The following is a 23,450-nucleotide window of genomic DNA, read 5'->3' on the forward strand; positions in this document are numbered from 1 at the left end:
TGATACATTGCTCTGGGGTTAATGTTTCCCATGTGTAGTACTTTACATTTGTCAATGTTAAACTTCATTTGCCACTTCTCAGCCCATCTGCTCAACCTTTCCAGATCCTGTTGCAGCAGCATAGTGTCAGTAGTGTCCTTGACAACCCTGCCTACCTTTATATCGTCTGCAAACTTGGACATTAAGCTTGATATACCATCATCAATATCATTTATGAATACAGAAAACAATGATGGACCCAACACTGAGCCCTGAGGGACTCCACTAATAACATTAGTCCACGACGAGCAGTGTCCATTGATTACCACTCTGTCTTCTCCCCCTCAGCCACCCCTTTATCCACAGCAGCAATTTGCCTCCAATGTCACACTGCTCCAATTTGTGCAGCGGTCTTCCATGTGCAACAGCATCAAAAGCCTTTCTAAGATCCAAGTATATAATATCAAAGTTATTCCCTGCATCCAGTTTCTTTGTGACTGCATCATAGTATCCAATCAAATTGGTCAGGCAAGACTTCCCCTTAACAAAACCATGCTGTGTCCGAGCTATAACTGAAGTGTTGTCTAAATGATCCTGCAGTGCTTCTTTAACTAGTGCCTCCATTAATTTTCCTGGAACAGAAGTTACACTCACAGGTCTATAATTACTTGTGTCAGCCTTTGATCCTCCTTTGTGAATTGGGGTCACATTTGCACATCTCCAGTCTGTGGGTACCTCCCCTGAGTCCAAGGAAGCTCTCATAATTATGGCTAAGGGTTTGCTTACTTCCTCTGCTGCCTCCTTTAATAAAACTGGATAGATCCCATCCACCCCGGGTGCCTTTCTTGTGTTCATCTTCAACAATTTCTCCTCCACTTTACTCTCAGTTATTACAAGATTCTCTAGCTTACTGCTAGAGTTGAATACACCTCTGGCTTTCCCCTCGCTAAATAACTCCTCATGTGTGAATGTCGATGCAAAATATTCATTTAGTTTGTTAGCTACCTGAGCAGGATCATCAACAGTTGACCCATCGATATCAAGTGGATCAATCTGATTCATCCCCTTCCTTCTAGAGTTTACATAAGTAAAGAACTCTTTACTGTTTTTCTTTGCATCCCTTGCCAAAGATTTCTCGTAATCTGCCTTCGCCTGCCTAACCTTCTTTGTAAGTTGGTTACAGATCAACTTGTATCTATTATAGGCTTCTGTGTCATGTGTTAATTTGTACGTATCCCATGCATGTTTCTTCTCTGCCATATGCCTCATCAGTTCATCTGACATCCATTTAGGCCTAAACCTTGAACAATATTTCTTAGTTGGTATGTAAAGCCTAGTAGCTTCCAAGATAAGTTCTTTGAATGCTTCCCATCTTGCATTTGCTGTTGGTAACATCATCATCAGTTGGTCCCACTGTATAGAATTTAAATAGTCTCAGTCCATCGTAGTCGCCTTTACGAAAGCAATAACCCTTCCCTTAACCCCTAATGGTAGTTGCCTCTTTGAGTAAATCCCACTTCAGCACACTGTGATCACTGCCACCTAGTGGGTCATTTATCTGCAGATTCTTAACAGAGAAGTTTTTCCTGATTTATTTTCTGCTTTATTAGTTTAAATTGTCATATTAACTTATTTTCTAGAGTAGCTTTATATTCCTAGTTACGATACTTAGTTTAAAGTTTAACTTAGACAGAGATTTCGTAGATATTACTTAGTATCGGTAACGGTATCAAATCCACGTGTCACAAACCAAATTTTTTTTTTAACCAAATTTAGTCGATTTATTAACCAACTGTTATATCAAATTATCATCTATAAGTAGATTATAGACCTAGTCAGGATCCTTAGTTTATTCTAAATTGAGATAGCGAGATTTGGAAGCTAATCAATACTTACGAGTCCGTAGAAATACCGTTCGTGAATTCCCGCCATTTTTACACGATAGCATAAGCTTAGTGTCGTATAGTGCATAATATAATATTGTCAATTAATCAGTAAATCTATTAATCTTGATAAACTTTATTGTCAATTAAATTGTACTTTTAACTCTATATATATATATATATATATATATATAACGACTTAATCGTAACAAATAATTAATACATAACTATAGTGGTACACGTGATACGGAAGTTGTATAAAGGGAACTCGTAGAAAACACTAGATACCGAAAAAAATATATATATAACATAACTGTTTTGGGATATAACTTAAGGATTTAATTTTTGTTTTGAATTTTATTGAATTAAATCGGAATCATGACTCTGACCAGAGCAGCAAAGCAAAAGGCTCAAGCTAATGGGAGTGCTGTGGTTCAGGGGAGAACTGAGGGGGGCAGTTGCCCTCTGAATCACAGTCTATTAAAATGCACTGTTTGCTTGATGTTTGCGGAGCAGTCGGGTACGGGACATGATACTGCCAAGGGGGATGTCTTTGTGTGTGCACGATGTAAGGAGTGCAAGGAAATCAGGCGGCAACTCAGCGTTGTTATGGGCCTTTATGAGAGCTTGAAGGACAGGGTGGATGCCCTCGAAGGAAATAAATTGAGGGGCCCATCAAGCTCTCAGCTGCCCACATCAACGCCAGAGCTTGCACTTGGTCATCAGGCAACACAGAAGCAGCCCCCTAGGCAGAATGCGCTGGTCCCACAGGAACTAGTAGTTGTTGGTGACTCTATTGTCAGGGAAACGGGGAACATACTTTGTAAAAAGGATAGGTGGAATAGGACCAGGGTATGTCTGCCAGGGGCAAAGGTTGATGACGTTGTAGAGCGGATATCATCTTTTAAGGGCACAAAAGGTGATATAGTTGTACACGTTGGCACTAATGATATTAAGAGTAGGAGACCGGCGGAATTACTTAGCAAGTACAGGTCACTGTTGAAAAAAAGCCGTGAATTAGGGTTGAACTTGAAAGTGTCTGCAATTCTGCCCAGACACGATAGGAGGGAGTATATGATGAGAGCCTTGTCGATCAATTCGGCCCTGGAGGGATTGTGCAAGGCTCAAGGGGTAGAATTTTTTTCAGCCTGGACTGTACTTGTTAACAGGAGAGATTGCTTCTACAGGGATGGGATACACTTAAATAGAAAGGGTGCAAGAATTTTTGCTGATGCTGTCGAGGCAGTGTTAGGTGGGTCGGAAAACTGCTAGTTGGGGGGGATACAAGGACTAATAGATTAACAGTAGCCACTGGCAGAGGTGGAAGTGATTCTTGCACTGCTTCTATTGAAATGAGCAGAAGTCTGAAAAACAAGATGCAGGATATTTCGGAGACTGCTGGGACTCATTGCGGTACAAGTAAACACATGGGTTGTGTTAGGGTAGCTAAGAATAGAAACAGGTGCATGTATACCTGCGTGTACACCAATGCTAGGAGTTTGGTAAATAAATTTGATGAATTTGAGGTATTGCTCAAAACATCAAAGGCAGATATTGTTGGGATATCAGAGACGTGGTGTCACACAGATATAAGTAATGCGGAACTGGAATTTGGGGAATACAATGTGTATAGAAAGGATAGACAGGACAGGAGGGGAGGAGGGGTTATGCTATTAATTAAGAAACACATAAAGTCCAAGGAAGTGAAGCCAGTCGACATCGATGGACAGGGCAGTGTCGAGTCAGTTTGGTGCGACATAAGCATAGGGAAATCAAAATTGAGAGTAGGAGTGTGCTATAGGCCTAATGACTCTGATGAGTATAATAAGATATTGTACAGGGAAATAGAGTGGGCCAGTAAATCTGAGAGTCGTATAATGGGGGACTTTAATTTCCCAGATATTGACTGGAATTTGTGGGTTGGTCACTCGCACACTAGCAAGGCTTTTGTGGATTTATTGGATGATTGTTTTCTACATCAGCATGTTCGTGAGGCAACAAGAGGGAGCAATACTCTTGATCTGATTATCAGTAGTGATTCTTCATGCATTAAGAACCTGCAGATAAATGAACCACTAGGTGGCAGTGATCACAGTGTGTTGAAGTGGGATTTACTCAAGGAGGTAACTACCATCAGAGGTAAAGGGAAGGGTTTTTGTTTTCGTAAAGGCGACTACGATGGTCTGAGACAGTATTTAAATTCTATACAGTGGGACCAACTGATGATGTTACCAACAGCAAACTCAAAATGGGAAGCATTCAAGGAACTAATCTTGGAGGCTACCAGGCTTTACATACCAACTAAGAAATATTGTTCGAGGTTTAGGCCTAAATGGTTGTCAGATGAACTAATGAGACATGTGGCAGAGAAGAAAAATGCATGGGATACTTACAAATTAATGGGTGACATGGAAGCCTATGATAGATATAAGTTGGTCTGTAACCAAGTCACAAAGGAGATTAGGCAGGCAAAGGCAGACTATGAAAAATCCTTGGCAAAGGATGCAAAGAAAAACAGAAAAGAGTTTTTTACTTACTTGAACTCGAAAAGGAAAGGGATGAATCAGATTGGTCCACTGGATATTGATGGTTCAACAGTTGAGGATCCTGCTCAGGTGGCTAACAATCTAAACGAGTATTTTGCATCTACATTCACGCATGAGGAGTTATTCAGGTAGGAGAATGATGTAGGTAAAGTAAACATTGGCAGTGAGCTGGATGATTTTGTAATAACTGAGAGGAAAGTGGAGGAGAGATTGTTGAGGATAAACATAAAAAAGGCACCTGGGGTGGATGGGATCTATCCAGTTATATTAAAGGAGGCAGCAAAGGAAGTATGCAAACCCCTAGCCATAATTATGAGAGCTTCTTTGGACTCAGGGGAGGTGCCCATAGACTGGAGATGTGCAAATGTAACCCCAATTCACAAAGGAGGATCAAAGGCTGACACAAGTAATTATAGACCTGTTAGTTTAACTTCTGTTCCAGGTAAATTAATGGAGGCACTGGTTAAAGAAGCACTGCAGGATCATCTAGACAAGAATTCAGTTATAGCTCAGACGCAGCATGGTTTTGTTAAGGGCAGGTCTTGCCTGACCAATTTGATTGGATACTATGATGTAGTCACAAAAGAACTGGATGCAGGGAATAACTTTGATATTATATATTTGGATCTTAGAAAGGCTTTTGATACTGTTGCACATGGAAGACTGCTGCACAAATTGGAGCAGTGTGGCATTGGAGGCAAATTGCTGCTATGGATAAGGGGATGGTTGAGTGGCAGAAGACAGAGAGTGGTAATCAATGGACACTGCTCAACGTGGACTAATGTTATTAGTGGAGTTCCTCAAGGTTCAGTGTTGGGTCCGTTGTTGTTTTCGGTGTTTATGAATGATATTGATGATGGGATATCAAGTTTAATGTCCAAGTTTGCAGATGATACAAAGGTTGGCAGGGTCGTTAAGGACAATACTGACGCTATGCTGCTGCAACAGGATCTGGAAAGGTTGAACAGATGGGCTGAGAGGTGGCAAATGAGGTTTAACATCGACAAATGTAAAGTGCTGCATATGGGAAACAGTAACCCCAGAGCAACGTATCAACTCTGCGGTACTACACTGACAGTGGTGGAGAATGAAAAGGACCTGGGGGTAATTGTGCAGGCAGATATGAAGTTCTCTGAGCAGTGCAGACGAGCTGCAAGAGTAGCGCATGGTGTCTTGTCAATGATATACAGGAATTTTTCTAGCAGGGATAAGGAGGTGATTATTCCCTTGTATAAGGCAATGGTAAGGCCACATCTTGAGTACTGTATACAGGTCTGGAGGCCTCATTTCAAGAAGGATGTAGAGCTGCTGGAACGGGTACAGAGAAGGGCAACAAGATTAGTAAATGGAACAAAGGGTTGCTCTTACGAAGAAAGGCTTAAGTTTTGCAAATTACAGAGTCTGGAGACTAGGCACCGGCGAGGTGATCTGATAGAGGTGTATAAGGCTTTGAATGGTTTGAGCATGCTCAATGCCAATGGGATTCTTCATCTTTCTCAGAATAATCACCTCAGAGGGCATAAATTCAAATTGAGGAAGGACGGATGTCGGATAGATGTGCGGAAATTTGCCTTTGGCCAGCGGGTGGTTGGTTGGTGGAACCGACTTCCATCACTTGTTGTTGAAGTTGATAGCCTAAACAAATTTAAAGCTCAACTGGACAGGTATTTTGAACGAACGGAGGGGTGAAATGGGAGTGGTGTGTTTTTTTTTTTTTTTTTTTTGGCTGATGCTGAATAAGCTTGCTTTCTTGCATCATATGCCTCTGCTAATGCTAATGCTAATGCCTCTTTGAGTAAATCCCACTTCAGCACACTGTGATCACTGCCACCTAGTGGGTCATTTATCTGCAGATTCTTAATGCATGAAGAATCACTGCTGATAATCAAATCAAGAGTATTACTCCCTCTAGTTGCCTCCCGAACATGCTGATGTAGAAAACAATCATCCAATAAATCCACAAAAGCCTTGCTAGTGTGTGAGTGACCAGCCCCCAAATTCCAGTCAATATCTGGGAAATTAAAATCTCCCATTATAAGACTCTGATTTACTGGCCCACTATTTCCCTGTACAGTTTCTTATTATACTCATCAGAGTCATTAGGCCTATAGCACACTCCTACTCTCAATTTTGATCTCCCAATGCTTATGTCACACCAAACTGACTCGACACTGCACTGTCCAGCAATGTCCACTGGCTTCACTTCCTTGGATTTTATGTATTTCTTAACTAATAGCATAACCCCTCCTCCCTTCCTATCCAGTCTATCCTTTCTGTAGACGTTGTACTCCCCAAATTCCAGTTTTGCATTCCTTATATCTGTGTGACACCACGTCTCTGATATCCCAACAATATCTGCCTTTGATGTTTTGAGCAATACCTCAAATTCGTCAAATTTATTTACTAAACTCCTAGCATTGGTGTACACGCAAGTATATAAGCACCTATTTCTATTCTTAGCTACCCTAACACAACCCATGTGTTTACTTGTACTGCAATGAGTCCCAACAGTCTCTGAAATATCCTGCATCTTGTTTTTCAGGCTTCTGCTCATTCCAATAGAAGCAGTGCAAGAATCTCTTTCACCTCTGCCAGTGGCTACTGTTAATCTATTCGTCTTTGTCTCCCCCCAAGCTAGCAGTTTTCCGACCCACCTAACACTGCCTCGATAGCATCAGCAAATATTCTTGCACCCTTTCTATTTAAGTGTATCCCATCCCTGTAGAAGCAATCTCTCCTGTTAACAAGTACAGTCCAGGCTGAAAAAAATTCTACTCCTTGAGCCTTGCACAATCTTTCCAGGGCCGAATTGATCGACAAGGCTCTCATCATATACTCCCTCCTATCGTGTCTGGGAAGAATTGCAGACACTTTCAAATTCAACCCTATTTCATGGCTTTTTTTCAACAGTGACCTGTACTTGTTAAGCAACTCTGCCGGTCTCCTACTCTTAATATCATTAGTGCCAACGTGTACAACTATATCACCTTTTGTGCCCCTAAAAGATGATATCTGTTAAACTATTAGTCCTTGTATCCCCCCCAAGGCAGTAGTTTTCCGACCCACCTAACACTGCCTCGATAGCATCAGCAAATATTCTTGCACCCTTTCTATTTAAGTGTATCCCATCCCTATAGAAGCAGTCTCTCCTGTTAACAAGTACAGTCCAGGCTGAAAAAAATTCTATCCCTTGAGCCTTGCACATTCTTTCCAGGGCCGAATTGATCTACAAGGCTCTCATCATATACTCCCTTCTATCGTGTCTGGGCAGAATTGCAGACACTTTCAAATTCAACCCTAATTCTCGGCTTTTGTTCAACTGTGACCTGTACTTGTTAAGTAATTCTGCCGGTCTCCTACTCCTAATATCAATAACAAAACTTTATTCCAAAACTTTACTTACTTACTGGTCAATAACAGCATTAGGAGTGACAAATGATACAAGGAAGCAAGACTATACACCATCATCAAAAAAAAACCACAACCCTAACTCATTCGAGTGTGTACATCCCACTCTAACAATTTGTCCAGTCCTTAAATTTGTTCATGTTACCTGCTTCCACAACACCAGATGGAAGTTTGTTCCAGCAATTAATTATTCTCTGGCTGTAAGCTAATTTTTGCACGTCTATCCTGCATCCATCCTTTTTTAATTTAAATTTATGTTCCCTTGTGCATGTCATCCAAAAAAGATTAAGGATACCATCTGCATTTAGTTTACTCAGTCCAGTTAAAGTCTTAAACATGTCAATCAGGTCTCTCCATAAGTGTCCCTCACTAATCTTGTTGCTGTTTTCTGTACCTGTTCCAGCAGATCCGTATCCAGATGTGTATGCAGTACTCAAGATGCATCCCAACCATTATCTTATAGACAGAACCACATGAGCTGTGCTAATGCACCAATTGAAGGACTTTATCTGTACAATTACCTCTATGTTCTCCATTTCCTCGAGTGTAAAACTGCAGCCATTATCAACCTACTGCAGGATGGAAACCTCAACAATTCATGCTGAGGGAAAGGGACCATAATCTGGCATGCTGGTCCAGTTACGATTGGCAGATCGACCATATTTAGCAGTCAGGGGCTTGAACACCGGTCTACTCAGAGCATGTGCTACTGTACTCCCGCTCCTGACCACTCGGCTACAGAGTCCTCGAGTATAGTACCACCCAAACTCCCCTATGCAGTACCTTGCATTTATCAATGTTAAATCTCAGTTGTCACTTCTCAGCCACTGTCTAAATTTTTTAGGTATCATTCTAATAGTATGCTTTGGTTTCTGTTCTTAACCACCCTGCCAACTTTTACCTTCTGCAAATTTAGATATTGAGCTCAGTATATACTTCATCATTGATTATTATTTTTTTTTAATTGGAAAAATATAACTGTAAAAAAAAAATCCATGTTGGGGTTAAAAAAAAAAAAAAAAGGAGCATTATGCACTCACCCACTTCCATGTTTATTTTCTGTATGAGCTTGGTCTTCAGGAAACTGTTCATTGGAAATGAGGTATTTATGAAATTATTTTTGGATAAAAAGACCACTGTTAGTAAAGATATGTGTCATTTCCAGTATAATGTTAGTTATATTTTAATTTTTACTTATTTAATTACAGTTAAATTTTCATTCTGTCTTGTTTTTACTCCTCAAAAAACTGAATGGTGTATGCTTATATGGGTTTTTTTTTTTTTTTTTGCTTTCCTGACGGTATTAAAAGACTTAATAAAATTAACTAATTGCTGTTTTCAACCCCAATTAAATTTTGACATGATGTTTACACAGATGTACAAGTCAATAGAATACCCAGATGTGGCAGTAGATAAAGTAGAAGAAAGTAATTATTTTCTCACAAGATTTCTAAAAGAAATCTTGTTAGAAAGATAAGGGATTTCTGCATTGAAGAAATTGCCAGGCTAGAACTGGTATAAGTTCTTCCCGGATATTACAAGTTGACCCATCACAATGTAATGCAGGTTGAACTGGAAGAAGTTTTATTCTTAAAGAGAGATGATTCGGTTAGCATTAGCATTAGTTGAGGAATGTGATGCAGGAAAGCAATCTTATAGCACGTCAGCAAAAAAAAAAACTTTCCAATTTCACCCATCTGGTCACTCCAAATGTTTGCCCAGTTCAGCCTTAAATTTATTTAAGCCATCAACTTTCACAACAACAGATGCAAGTCTGTTCCAGCAATCAACTACATGCTGGCTAAAGGCAAACTTCCGAACATCTATTCTACAACTGTCTTTCCTTAGTTTGAATCTATGCCCCCTCGGGTTCTTAATCTGAGCAATCAGAAGTATCCCATCAACATTGAGCCTGCTCAAACCATTCAAGGCCTTGTACACCTCAATCAGATCACCTTGCAGGTGCCTAGTCTCCAGATGCTGCAACTTGCAGAATTTAAGCCTCTCTTGGTAAGTGCACCCCTTTGTTCCTCTCACCAATCTTGTTACCCTTCTCTGTACTCACTCAAGCACCTCTACATCCTTCCTAAAATGAGGCCTCTAGATCTGAATGCAGTACTCAAGGTGTGGCCTGACCATTGCCTTATACAAAGGTATAATCACTTCCTTGTCTCTGCTAGCAAAATTCCTATATAGCATTGACAAAACTCCATGACCTGCTCTGGCAGTCCATATGCACTGCTCAGAGAACTTCATATCTGACTGCATAATTACCCCAGGTCTTTTTCCTTCTTCACCTCCCTGAGTGTAGTACCACACAGTCGGTATGTTTCTTTTGGATTACTGCTACCCGTATGCAGCACTTTTCATTTGTCAATGTTAAACTTCAGTTGCCATTTCTCAGCCCATCTGTCTAACTTTTCTGATCCTGTTGCAGTAGCATACTACCTTTACTATCATTAACAACTCTGCCACCATTTGTATCATCTACAAACGGTTGCTAAAGCCGATAAAGAATCGAAGTTATAGTCAATCATCAGCCACTCAAATTATTGCTTAGGTTAGCCAGCTACTGGAATTGATTTATTCACTTTTGTGTACACACACACACACACACACACACACACACACACACACACACATAAACAGGTTTTCAGTAGCAATTTTGTCATGTAATTTTGAAAAATGGGTAATTTGTATATATGTACTGCTTTAAAATATTGATGTGTTCTTATTTTGATTTTATTGTCCAACATTATTATTATGTTATAGTTATTATCAAAGTTAAAAATTAATTGCAAAAACAATGTGAATTTTAAAAAAAATCACAAAATAAAAAAACTCATTTTTGTAAATAAAGCCCATTTTAATTTTTGGTGTGAAAAATATCATCTGCATCTATTTATATATTCTTAGTTTTTATGTATAGTTTTATTAAATTCTCAATTTGGATTTCGCAGAAATTCTTAATTTCCGAATAGTGTATAATTGTAAACTCAATGAGTATTAGCAGTAGCCACATGGTGCAAGGAAGCCTATGGCTTATGCTGCACCAGCCAAAAAAAATAATAATAAAATATCATAAAATAATAATAATAAATAAAATAATAAGAGAAAAGTAAATATACGTTTCCTCTTCCCGTAGGTAATTATCCAGCTGGCTTTTCAATTTCCCCAAACTATCGGCCTCTACCACCCATGTAGGTAACTTACTCCAGTAATTTATAACTCGCTGGCTAAAGTAAAACTTCCTGCAATTCAGCCTAAACATCCCTCCCCATAACTTGAAATTATGGCCCCTTGTTCTCGAATCATTTATAACCGTGAAAATTTCATCCTTATTAATTTTGCTTATGCCTCTCAGAATCTTAAACACCTCAATCAAGTCTCCTCTAAGGTGCCTAGTCTCTAAGTTCCGCAACCCACATATTCAAAGTCTTTCCTCATATGGACGCCGTTTTGCCAATCTCATCAGACGAGTTACCCGTCTTTGGACCCTTTCAAGAAATACAATGTCTTTCTTTAGGTGCAGTCTCCACACTTGAACACAGTATTGTGTAACAATAGCCTTATATAATGGGATTATGATGTCCTTATCTCTATTCACAATTGTTCAATAAATCATTAATAGGACACCGTGGGCCTTCCTTGCAACCGGCCTACAATGCTTGGAGAACTTTGTGTCTGACCGTATCATACTACCCAAGTCCTTTTCCTCCACTACCTGCTTTAGTTAAACTCCGCCAAGTGTATAAGTTATTTTGGGGTTATTGTTCCCCAGGTGCAATATCTCACACTTTGCTGGATTGAAGCATAGCTGCCATTTTTCTGACCATTCCTGAAGTCTGTCTAGGTCACTATGAAGAAGCTCTGCTTGGCGGCGATCATTAACTACTCCACCAACCTTTACATCATCTGCAAATTTATACATCATGCCCTCTACCCCTTCATTGATGTCATTTATGAAAATTAAAAACAGTGGTCCTAATACTGATCCTTGGGGAACCCCACTTCTTACATCAACCCAATCTGAGGAATAACCATTTATCACAACCTTCTGCCTCCTGCCCTGAAGCCATCCAGCTATCCATCTAAGGATTTTCTCTGTGATTCCAACCTGATATAGCTTATAAAGTAACTGCTCACGTGAGACTGAGTCAAGTCCTTTGCTGAAATCCAAATAAACAATGTCAAAATTTTTTCCTAAGTCCAGCTGTTGGTTAAACATGATTTTCCCTTTACAAAACATGCTGAGTATCCTTCAGAATTCCATTTCTATCTAAATGATCCTGAATTCCACCCTTGATCATTGTCTCCATGATTTTCCCTAATTCTGAAGTTAGACTAACCAGCCGGTAATTTACAACTTCACTCTTAGAACCACTCTTATGTATTAGAGGTACATTGGCACTTTTCCAATCCAACGGGAATTACTCCTGAGTCCAGTGATGCTCTCATAATTAGCGTCAGTGGTTCAATGCACTCACTTGCCACCTCCCTTAAGATTATAGGGTATATGCCATCAACCCCAGGAGCCTTACTGGCCTATGGGCTCAAGTTTTTTTCATTAAATAAACATGTGAAATTTCAACATCATTAATTACATTTTTTTTTCAACTTCACTCCCATAATTTCTCATTGACATAAAGGGTTTTTCTTCTGTAAATATTGATGCAAAGTAACTGTTGAGTTCATCTGCAACTTAATGTTAACTTAATATCTTCAGCTGGAGTAAAATGTTAACAGAGTTTTCACTCTGTTACATTTTACTCCAGTAACATTAAGTAAATACAACCTAAGTCCAAAAGAAGGAAGCTGTTTATGAATTCATTGTTAATAACAAATGTTATAATGTGGTACAGAGCCAGTCAGTGGCTCTGTACCACATTATATAGTGAATCTGTAACTGACCTATGGTAAACTTACACTGATATAAGCTCTTTTTGATGATCATGGTGTCATAAAGAATTTTTTTTATGGATGCACTTTTCTAAACAAAAGTTAATGGTGTAGGTTTGAAGTAAATGCTACTGAAATAAGATGTCTACATTATGATGTGATGTCATGGTTCGGAAAAGGCCATGAAGGCATCTTTTTCTTTGGGGATATTATTATTAGCTATATGGTGCAAGGAAGCCTGAGGCTTATGCTGCACCAGCCAAAAAAAAATTCCCGAGTTACCCTGAGAGAGAGAGAAAGAGAGGTAGAAGGGAATCACCAAGAAAGAGAAGGATGATGATATCCATCTCAAGACCCTGGGTGTTAAAACATGCGTTGGGTAAATTTTCCTGAGGTAAAATTTACTGTGTAACTTTTATCTCATTGCATGTGGTCTCAGTTAATAATAAAATATAGGTATTGTATTGTAATAACACTTTCGTCCAAATGCTGTGAAACTTAAGTTTGCAGAATCAGCGTCTTCAAACTTATTTGCAAGATTCTGTTCCTAAATATATAGAAAAGAAATGAAACAAGAAAGTCAATAATGTATATCTTAGTGCACTTGCATTATTTATACACAGCCAATTATAAATTAGCAAATTTGCAATAGCAGCATCGTTTAAGTTACATCTCATGTTGTGAATACCTTCACGACGAGTTGCCATGACATTGTACTACTTCGAATAAGTAACGCTTCACCCGAAGGAGAAGACTGTTGTTACTTATTCTCAGTGGATACCACCACCCAAATTCCTCAAATAGGCAACACTTCCCCAGTGGAGAAGGCTGTTGTTACCTATTCTTGGAAACTCCGTACATCATCAGGCTCCCCCTGGTGCCGTTTCAGGGCTATTTGGCCCTTCTTCGGTGGGTGGGTGGGCAGATGAATTCTCACTGGTTCTGGCATGTGTACAGACTGGTTTGGAAAACAGTGGAAGAATTACGAATCCCAATTCAGAACAAGTGCCCATGAAAGTATCTAGAAAAAGGTTTGCAGCAAAAATTGAACGTCTATGAGACGGAGTGTGGAGAGACTTTGTAAGGTGTGGCCATTACTGCCCTCTTTTCAATGGGGTCCAGAAGATTGTGTTTTTTGGGACACCACCTGAGATGTTCCCAGCTGGAATGGTGCCCTTAGTCAATAATTCATGTTGCCTTTTGGATTTGAGATTGACTCATGTTTTTAGTAAGGTCAGTGGAAGCTTCAGCCCATTCTCCAGGAGGCGTCTCCGTAGCCAGGTGGGAAGGAGCAGCAGTGCGTAGCACACGCTTCTTGATTAGACTGCAGTTCAAGCCTGTCACCACCATATACGGAGGATGCAGAAAGGTCAGGGAATGACCACTGCATATTCCCGGAGCAATATGGCCTTAGTTGCTAATGCTCCTAAAAAACCAAATAACAACAACATTCTCCAGGAGTTTGCTCGCTCTTCATTGATAAAAGTATTGAAGGTGTAATTGCAAAACTTGGTCACTCCGGTTTGATGTTCAGGTAACACTTTTTAAACTCTCCCAGGTACAAGAGTCAATGTTCTGGGGTGGGGAGACAGCGAGGAGGAGGTCTACTTGCCTGAACTGAGCCCCCATCCCACCTTGGTTTGTATTTGGGGGTACCTTTTCAGTCCTGAACCCATAATTCATATTTTTTAGCACATCATGAACAATTTCCAAATCTTATGTAAGTGATGCATAATTTTACAATATGCATTTCGTTTTACATACTTGAAGTTCACAACTTCCATCATACTACCCACTTAAACATGCATATAGGATTTTACTAGACTTTTCTTTTGGAATATCTCTTGCCTTTCATTTTGCCATTGTGGATATTTTCTGGTACTCCAAAAGCCACCGTATCGTAAGGTTCATGATTTTGCATTTAATTGCCAATAAATGAACTGCTTCTCTGAATTTCACATTTTTAAAAAAGCTGACCACCTAATACAGTCTTCTAATAAAATTCTCCTCTTAATGCCTAAATGTTCAAAATGAAATTCAAAACCTTTGCAGACTTGTTTAATTAAAAACAATCATCAATGTTCACTCATTTTGCCTTATTTCAGACATCACTACTGGCATTGCCAAAATATTTACAACTGTTAGGAGAATTTACACTCTTTTAGGGAAGTGTACATCTACTTTTCACATTCAAAATAACTTAAGCAGTCAAAATACAGCCTAGATATAAGACTGTATTTTGACTATATAAGTAAAACTGCACAATTCTTTTGTATCCTATTATAGGCCTTTGGTGAAAGGTGAAAGTTTGATAACTGCACTTAAGCAAAATTTTGCCATTCTGTAATTGTAGCATAAAAAATAACATGGATAATTTTCTCTAAGAGTATTAATCAGATGCACCTGTATGCTTATAAATGTATATGTGAAAGTTGGGCCAGTGATAAATGATTAAGCATCTGTGAGTTGAGAGGGGAAGAGAGGGAGAACTTATATCATAAATGCTCATTCATTTTAAAAACCTGTTTTAATTTTGTTTTGGACAGGGAAGGATGTTTACATTTATTACATAATACTTAATTAATCTACTTGTTTCATATTTTGTGTACGTAGTGCTATTAGTTGTAAACATTTGATTTTCTATGACAATATTATATCTGCTTTAATTGATATCACAATAATCATTAATTAATTATCTTTAGTGTATTATTGTTTTTTTTTTTTTTTTTTTTTTACTTTATTAATATTGGAAACAGAGTGACTACTGATGAAAAAAATTGTCAGAAGGGCTAGTTTACTAAAAAAAACTGCACATTAATATATATAAAACTATAGGTTTCATAAAAAATACAGTCATTACCAGAAGTCCAAACTATTTTAAACATTTGTATTCATCCAGAAGTAATTGTGATAGAAGGTTTAAACAAACACCATGTATTGCACGTTTTCTCACCTCTCAATACACTTCCATGGGCTGGTTTTGTAGAAGTCCTGACTTCTAGCAGAATTCACCTCATCATCATTAGTAAAATGTCTTCCACACAGTAAGGACTTCAGGGCAGGAAAGAGGAAAAAATCTGAGGTGCCAGGTGAAAAAATCTGAGGTACCAATAAGGATGTAGTGACATTCCAAACCTACATTTGTAAGCACACCTCACTGCAACATGCAAAGAATGTGCAGGGTCATTATCGTGGAGCAGGCACACATCTTTTGACAGCTCCCTCCCTCCCCCCCTTTTTTATAGTAGCATGTAGTTTTATGAGGAGGTTGGAATAACACTGCCATATAGTAAGTAAAGCCCGTTTGAGAGTAACCTGTTAGGTATTACACCATGCTGTCCCAAAAAAATCTGACAGAATCCCCTTGCCTTTTTGGGGGGGTGGTGATTCTGCATGCTTCCATTGTTTTGATGTTTGTTTAGTGCCAGGATCATGGTGATGGATCACCATGATCCTTTTTATACCCTCCCCAACAGTTTGGGGAGGGTATAAAAAGTAATGCATGCCTTTCATGACATTCGCATACTATAAAGTGAATTCGAAAACATTACAAACAGAAGTAAACTTGATACCTCAGAAAAAAATGTTATCAGAAAGAATAAATTGATTCTTTTAATGTTAGAATTAACATTAGCATTAGTAGAGGCACATGATGCAAGAAAGCAAGCATATACAGCATCAGCCAAAAGGGAAAAAAAAAAACCCTTCTCATTTCATTGATCCACTCGTTCCAAAAGTTTGTCCAGTTCTGCCTTGAATTTATTTAAACTTACTTCCACAAATTTCCACACATCTATTCTACAACTGTGTTTTCTCAATTTGAATCTATGCCCAATCAAAATTGTAATCTGAACAAGAGGAAGAATTCCATCAGTATTCAACTTGCTCAATCCACTCAAGGCCTTATAAATCCAAATCAGATTGCCTTGTAGGTGCCAGTCTCCAGATGCTGCAATTTGCAGGACTTAAGCCTTTCTTGGTAACAGCAACCCTTTGCTCTACATATTTCCTAAAATGAGCCCTCCAAACCTATGTGCTGTACTTAGTGTGGCCTGATCATTGCCTTATACCAGTGCTTCTCAAAGTGGGCAATATCACCCCCTGGGGGCATTAGGAATGAAAGGGGCGACAGGGGGGGCCAATTTTTAAAGACAGGGAAATTCCACTTACAAATGTACTTGCTTGCGCAATGGATGGAGCACCATCAATGATTGGCCATTACAAGGGTTTTATGGCTTATTTAAAAAATGATGTGCCAAATATTATTACTGTTCATTGTGTCATTCACCGTCAGCATTTCGTTGCGAAAAAACTTGATCAACTGCACAATTCTCTACAAACTGTTATTACTGCTATAAACAAAATTAAAGCACATTCTTTGAATGATCATATATTTCGAAAGCTTTGTGATCAAAACAGTGAAGATTTTGAACGATTGCTACTTCACTCCGAGGTGGCTGTCAAAAGGCAACTGTCTCAACAGATTTTATGACTCTTTGATACTCTTATCGAGTTTTTCGAAGATAGGAACAACGACCTTAGTAATGACCTCAAGAAAATGAAAATTGATATTGCTTATCTTGCAGATTTATTTACTAGATTCAACTCAATAAACTTACATTTACAAGGACAAGATGTAACTCTTATTAAGGCGAAAACTCAAATTAGAAATGTTGCACAGAGATATGCAGGAAAGGTTCGAAGATCTCCTTAATTTGAAAATTCCAGATTGGGTTATAAATCCTTTTTTAAATAATGAGGATGGTGAACTTTTTGTAGAAGAAGAATTGATTGAGTTACAAAATGAAGTTGAACTGAAGCCAAAATTTCAAAATTCGTATCAGGAATTTTGGTTACAAAAGAAAATCCCTGACCATTATCCTGCATTGTGGGGAATTGTAAAAAATTACTTATTTCTTTTCCAACATCATATCTAGTCGAAACCGGTTTCAGTGCTGTATATCAATTGCTGACAAAACAAAGAAATTGTCTGGATGTTGTTAAACGTGCCGATTTACGACTTCTACTTACAGATATTAAACCTAATATTGATAAGCTAATAAATCTCCACCAAGCTCATCCATCGCATTAAATATGAAAATATAATTAACTATTTCCATTAATATCGTGACTTATTTATGTAATTAACTTTAATTTTTATGACTTAATTTAAGTGACTATAACTGACTTTATTTATGTAGTTGTAATTTTTTACGAAGAAAGAATAAAGTGCAGTAAATAGTTTTCTTTGTAATTCACACACATACATACAGGGCTGCATTTACGTTTTTGGAGGCAAACAGACAAATATTCATTTCAGTTATTTAGCTTCACTTTATATTGGTTGGCTAAAAAAAAACCCTGGTGAGGGCTTTTTTTTAGGGGGGATGGTGATCCAAAAAAGTTTGGGAAGCACTGCCTTATACAAGGGGATAATCACCTTATCCCTGCTAGAAAAATTCCTGTATATCAATGACAAGACACCATGAGCTACTCTTGCAGAGCACTGCTCAGAAAACTTCATATCTGCCTGCACAATTACCTCCAGGTCCTTTTCACTCTACCCCTGTCAGTGTAGTACCACACAGTTGATACATTACTCTGGGGTTACTGCTTCCCATATGCAGTACTGTACATTTGTCAATGCTAAACTTCAGTTGCCACCTCTCAGCCCATCTACTCAACTTTTCTAGATCCTGTTGGAGCAGCATACTGCCATTAATGTTATTAACAACCCTGCCAACCTTTGTATCATCTGCAGACTTTGTCATTAAGCTTGATATACCTTCATCAGTATCATTGATAAATATACAAAACAATAATGGGCCCAACACCGAACTCTGAGGGACACCACTAATAACATTAGCCCACAAAGAGTATCCATTGATTACCACTCTGTTTTCTCCCACTCAAGCATCCTTTTATCCATTGTAGCAACTTGCCATTAATGCCATACTGCTCCAATTTGTAAAGTAGTCTTCCATGTGCAACAGTATCAAAAGCTTTCCTGAAATCCAAGTATATGATATCAAAATTATTTTTGGCATCCAGTTCCTTTGTGACCAGTCATAGTATCCAATCGAATTGGTCAGACAAGACTTCCCTTTAACAAACCCATGCTGTGTCTGAATTATTACTGCTGTCTTGTTTAGAAGATCCTGCAATGCTTCTTCAACCAGTGACTCCATTAATTTCCCTGGAAAATAAGTCAAACTAACAGGTCTAATTACTCGTGTCATCCTTTGATCCCACCTTTGTGAATTGGAAATACATTTATACACAAATCCATACTGTGGGTACTTCCCCTGAGTCCAAGGATGCTCTCATAATTTTGCTATGGGTTTGCTTACTTCCTTTGCCATCTCCTTTAATATAACTGGATAGATCCCATCCACCCCATGCCTTTCTTATATTTAACTTCAACAGTTCCTCCTCCACTTTGCTCTCATTTTATTACAAAATAATTTGGCTCCCTATTAGAGTTTAGTAAACTTCTGTCCTCCCCTTCCTTACAGAATTCCTCATGTGTGAATGTAGATGCAAAATACTCGTTTAGTTTGTCATCTATCTGAGCAGGATCATCAACAGTTGAACCATCAATATCACGTGGCCCAATCTGATTCATCCCCTTCCTTCTAGAGTTTTCGTAAGTAAAGAAATCTTTGTTGTTTTTCTTTGCATCCTTTGCCAAAGATTTCTCATTATCTTCCTTTTCTTGCCTAACCTCCTTTGTGACTTGATTACAGACTAGCTTATATCTACCATAGGCTTCTGTGTTGCCTGATAATTTATATGCATCCCGTGCATTTTTCTTCTCTGCCACAAGTCCAGGGTATGTCTGCTAGGGGCAAAGGTTGATGACATTGTAGAGCAGATATGATCTTTTAAGGGTACAAAAGGGTGATATTGTTGTACACGTTGGCACTAATGAAATAAGAGTAGGAGACGTGCATAATTAATTAACAAGTCAATGTTGAAAAAAAAAGAAAAAAGCATGAGTTAGGGGTGAATTTGAAAGTGTCTACAATTCTGCCCAGAAACGATAGAGGGAGTATATGATGAGGGCCTTGTCGATCAATTCGGCCCTGGAGAGATTGTGCAAAGCTCATGGAGTAGAATTTTTCTCAGCCTGGTCTGTGCTCATTAACTGGAGAGATTGCTTCTACAGGAATGGGATACACTTAAATAGAAATGGTGCAAGAATATTTGCTGATGATATAGAGGCAGTGTTAGGTGGTTCGGAAAACTGCTACCCTTGGGGGTGGGGGATATATGGACTAATAGATCAAAAGTAGCTGCTTGCAGAGGTGAAAGTGATTCTTACACTGGTTCTATTAAAATGAGCAGTAGCCTGGAAAATGAGGTTAAGGGGACTTCAGAGACTGCAGGGTGTCATTGCGGAACAAGTGAATACTTGGGCTGTGTAAGGGTAGCTAAGAATAGGAACAGGTGCATGTATACTTGCGTTTACACCAATGCTAGGGGTCTTGTCAATGATATACAGGAATTTTGCTAGCAGGGATAAGGAGGTGATTGTCCCCTTTTATAAGGCAATGGTCAGGCCACACCTTGAGTACTGTGTACAGATCTAGAAGCCTCATTTTAGGAAGGATGTAGGGTTGCTAGAACGAGTACAGAGAAGGGCACAAGACTGGTGAGGGGAACAAGGGGTGCTCTTATGAAGAAAGGATTAAATTCTGCAATTTGCAGTGTCTGGAGACTAGGCACATGCGAGGTGATCTGATTGAGGTGTATAAGGTTTGAATGGATTGAGCAGGCTTAATGCTAATGGGATTCATCCTCTTGCTCAAATTGCAAACCTGAGGGGGTTTAAACTGAAATTGAGGACAGACAGTTGTCGATAGATGTGTGGAAATTTGCCTTTAGCCAGCAGGTAGTTGATTGCTGGAACAAACTTCCATCTGTTGCTGTGGAAGTTGATGGCTTATATTAATTCAAGGAAGATGTGGACAGACATTTGAAGGGAATGGATGGGTGAAATGGGAAGGTTTTTTTTTTTTTCTTTTTTTTTTTGCTAATACTAAAATGCAGCCGAGTTCCAGTAGTTAAATATACACATAACTGTGTTTATAAATCAAAATTTTTCTTCTATACACTGCTTGACTGTTTATTTAGACAAAATGGATTACTCATAGTTTGAGCCAAGTGAACAGATGAAAGCAGTGATTAGGCTGTGTATCAAATACAGTGAAGAAAATAAATGTACTGTGTTGGCAATAGTTGTGAAAAGAGGCTCCTGCCACATGTCAAAATAATTATATTGCATGCTAGAACAGTATAAGGAATATGTTAAATTTCAGTTATTCGTGTATAGACTGCTCAGTTTTAATTAACATTTTGTATTAACCTAAAGGAGCCCACGTCCACAAGAGCAATTCTGTAATGGTTTTCGGTTTGTGTTCCAGATATTACGTGAGCCATCGAATAGAATATGGTTGTCGGAAAAGTTGCCTTATGATGTTGGTTAACCATTTGTATCCCATGATGAAAATGGTCACGAGTAGCTTGATTCTCCCCCCCCCCCTTTCCTGCCTTGGAAATGATAAGGAGGGGAATCATATTTCAGCTTGATATTGTTGTTTCCAGATGGTTTTGGGAGGATAACAGTGGCCGCCATCATCCCTAGCACCTTACTTATTTCCCGTCTTCAAGCCAGTTAAGAATCTGTGGGAAAGTATGGAATTTTTCTTACATATATTATAGTTTTCTGCCTCCTGTGTCCATAGAACATTTCCTCCATGTGGTAAAAGATTATTGTTAAGCATTGTATTGCTGTTTGAACCAATCCTTCATCAAGTTAAACACTTTTTTTGATTGAGCTCTGAAAACCAAGTACAATATCTGTGAGATGATGGTAAATAATGATATCCATTCTTTCAGTAAAAAATTTCTCATTTGTTCTATACTGGAGGTTCAGCTGATGATTAAAAAGTTGCACTGAAACTAAATTTTGACCTTTTAATTGATTTAATATTTCTGTAAAGATACATTATTGGATAATAGTCATCTGAAATATCTCTGAAGTTGCAAATCATTATGCATATTAAACCTGTCAAGAACTGTTCCAATGATGTTTCTTTCATGGCATAATGTAAATAAGTCTATCAATGGCAACAGATTGCTGTTGTTTCTGTTAACAGATACAACAGAATTAATTGGCAAATATAATATTCCTGCAGCAATAGTAGCATGGGTTTCTTAAGCAATTTTTTGTTCTTTTGTGATTCTTTTTGGCAAATAGCAATGAGGAATTGAATGAGGAAAAATACATATCTATTTATTTTAAGGAATATATTGCAAAATAGAACGATCTTATTATTATTATTAATTTTTTTTTTCATGAAACCCCAAACACAATAGGTATTAGAACCTATAGTACTGTACATGGGCTGAAGGTTGAGAAGATGAAAGAAGATAACGAGAACAATCTTATATCTTTTATATTATGTTATAATTAAGTTGTTTATTAATTAAAATGCTACAATAAAGTTGAAAACCACCAGAATGCATGTGCTTAATACAAAATTGGCATCATTTTAAGATTCTTCCGAAACTTGTTGTCGGTTCTAGTTGTAGTAAGAATAAGTCTAATGCAACCAAGAAAAGGTGGTTTCAATAAATATATTAATCATAACACATAGTATAAAATGTTATATCTCTCTTTGGTGAGTTACTAGTAGATTTTCTATATTTATACCGCTCAAGATGAAGCATATCATGGATTTGCCTAGCTGTTATTAGAATTAATAAATAAACTGTTCCACTACACATGTATGAAAAACCTTTTTTGAAAATTAGTATGGGTATTGTGTGTGTGTATACACTGCAAAAAGACTGCTCTTGCCTATATACAGACAGTGATTTATATGGTTACATGCCTTAATTATATTGTGATTGTAGTCTGCTGGATCCAGTGCTTGCAGAAATATGTGATTAAACCTTTCTTAATAAATAAAATACGATTTTTGTGTGATTTTACTGTATTTAAATAGCAACATTGTAAAATCTAAATCTTTTGCATTAATATTTTCTTTTAGCTTTTATCTGTCAGAGATTCTTCTTGCTTTGGAACATCTTCACAAGGAGGGCATTATCTATAGGGACCTGAAACCAGAAAATGTTCTCTTAGATGCCCAAGGTAAAAATAAAAAGATTTTTTATTTTAAAACTTCATTAGTAAAATAATAAGAGGAGTTTACCTCAATATAGTGCGTAGAACACTTCCGTATGATACCCTCCAGAAATTAAAACGAAAAAATCGACAACTTACCGGTACGTTAGAGTAAAATATAAATAATTAAATAATCAAATTAAAACAGTTAAAAATCAAATTAATGCAATTAAAAGAATCTAATGAAAATATTCAAAACGGTTTTCCTTCCTGGAGCTGACAACGCTTTTTGACCGTATGTCGTGATCACAGGAATGAAAATTACCGAATCGGGTTATAAACCTGATACTTAAATAGAGATTATTTGTCTTCGTGCATGCGCGTAAAGGTCCACGCATCGGAGATCAAATATGGCCGCCGAACATTAACATAATTCTCGTGTAATTTAATTTCAACGGTTTCTGCAATTAATAGTCGCGTATAATTACGTTGAACGTTAAGTATTTTGGCCTCATTAAATAAAAAAGTATGTTTTTCATTAATGGCATGAAAGGCTAATTCTGACGCTGCTGAACGAGAAGCACGAACTGAGGCTTCATGTTG

At 38.1% G+C, this 23,450-nt stretch overlaps 1 protein-coding gene across 4 annotated transcripts in view; it reads left to right on the forward strand.

The window, feature by feature from the left end:
* Positions 1 to 23,450, forward strand: part of LOC150089037 (ribosomal protein S6 kinase beta-1-like) — a 213,800-nt gene that overhangs the window by 96,788 nt on the left and 93,562 nt on the right. For all 4 annotated transcript variants that reach the window (XM_090369789.1, XM_090369788.1, XM_090369787.1 and 1 more), the window contains exon 7: positions 22,774 to 22,874. In XM_090369789.1, the coding sequence (XP_090225915.1) occupies positions 22,774 to 22,874 (101 nt within the window). The remainder of the gene's footprint in view (positions 1 to 22,773; positions 22,875 to 23,450) is intronic.

The sequence above is a fragment of the Mastigoproctus giganteus genome, chromosome 3 (assembly GCF_048544385.1).
Source record: "Mastigoproctus giganteus isolate SK-2022 chromosome 3, ASM4854438v1, whole genome shotgun sequence".
Taxonomy (NCBI): Eukaryota; Metazoa; Arthropoda; class Arachnida; order Uropygi; family Thelyphonidae; genus Mastigoproctus; species Mastigoproctus giganteus.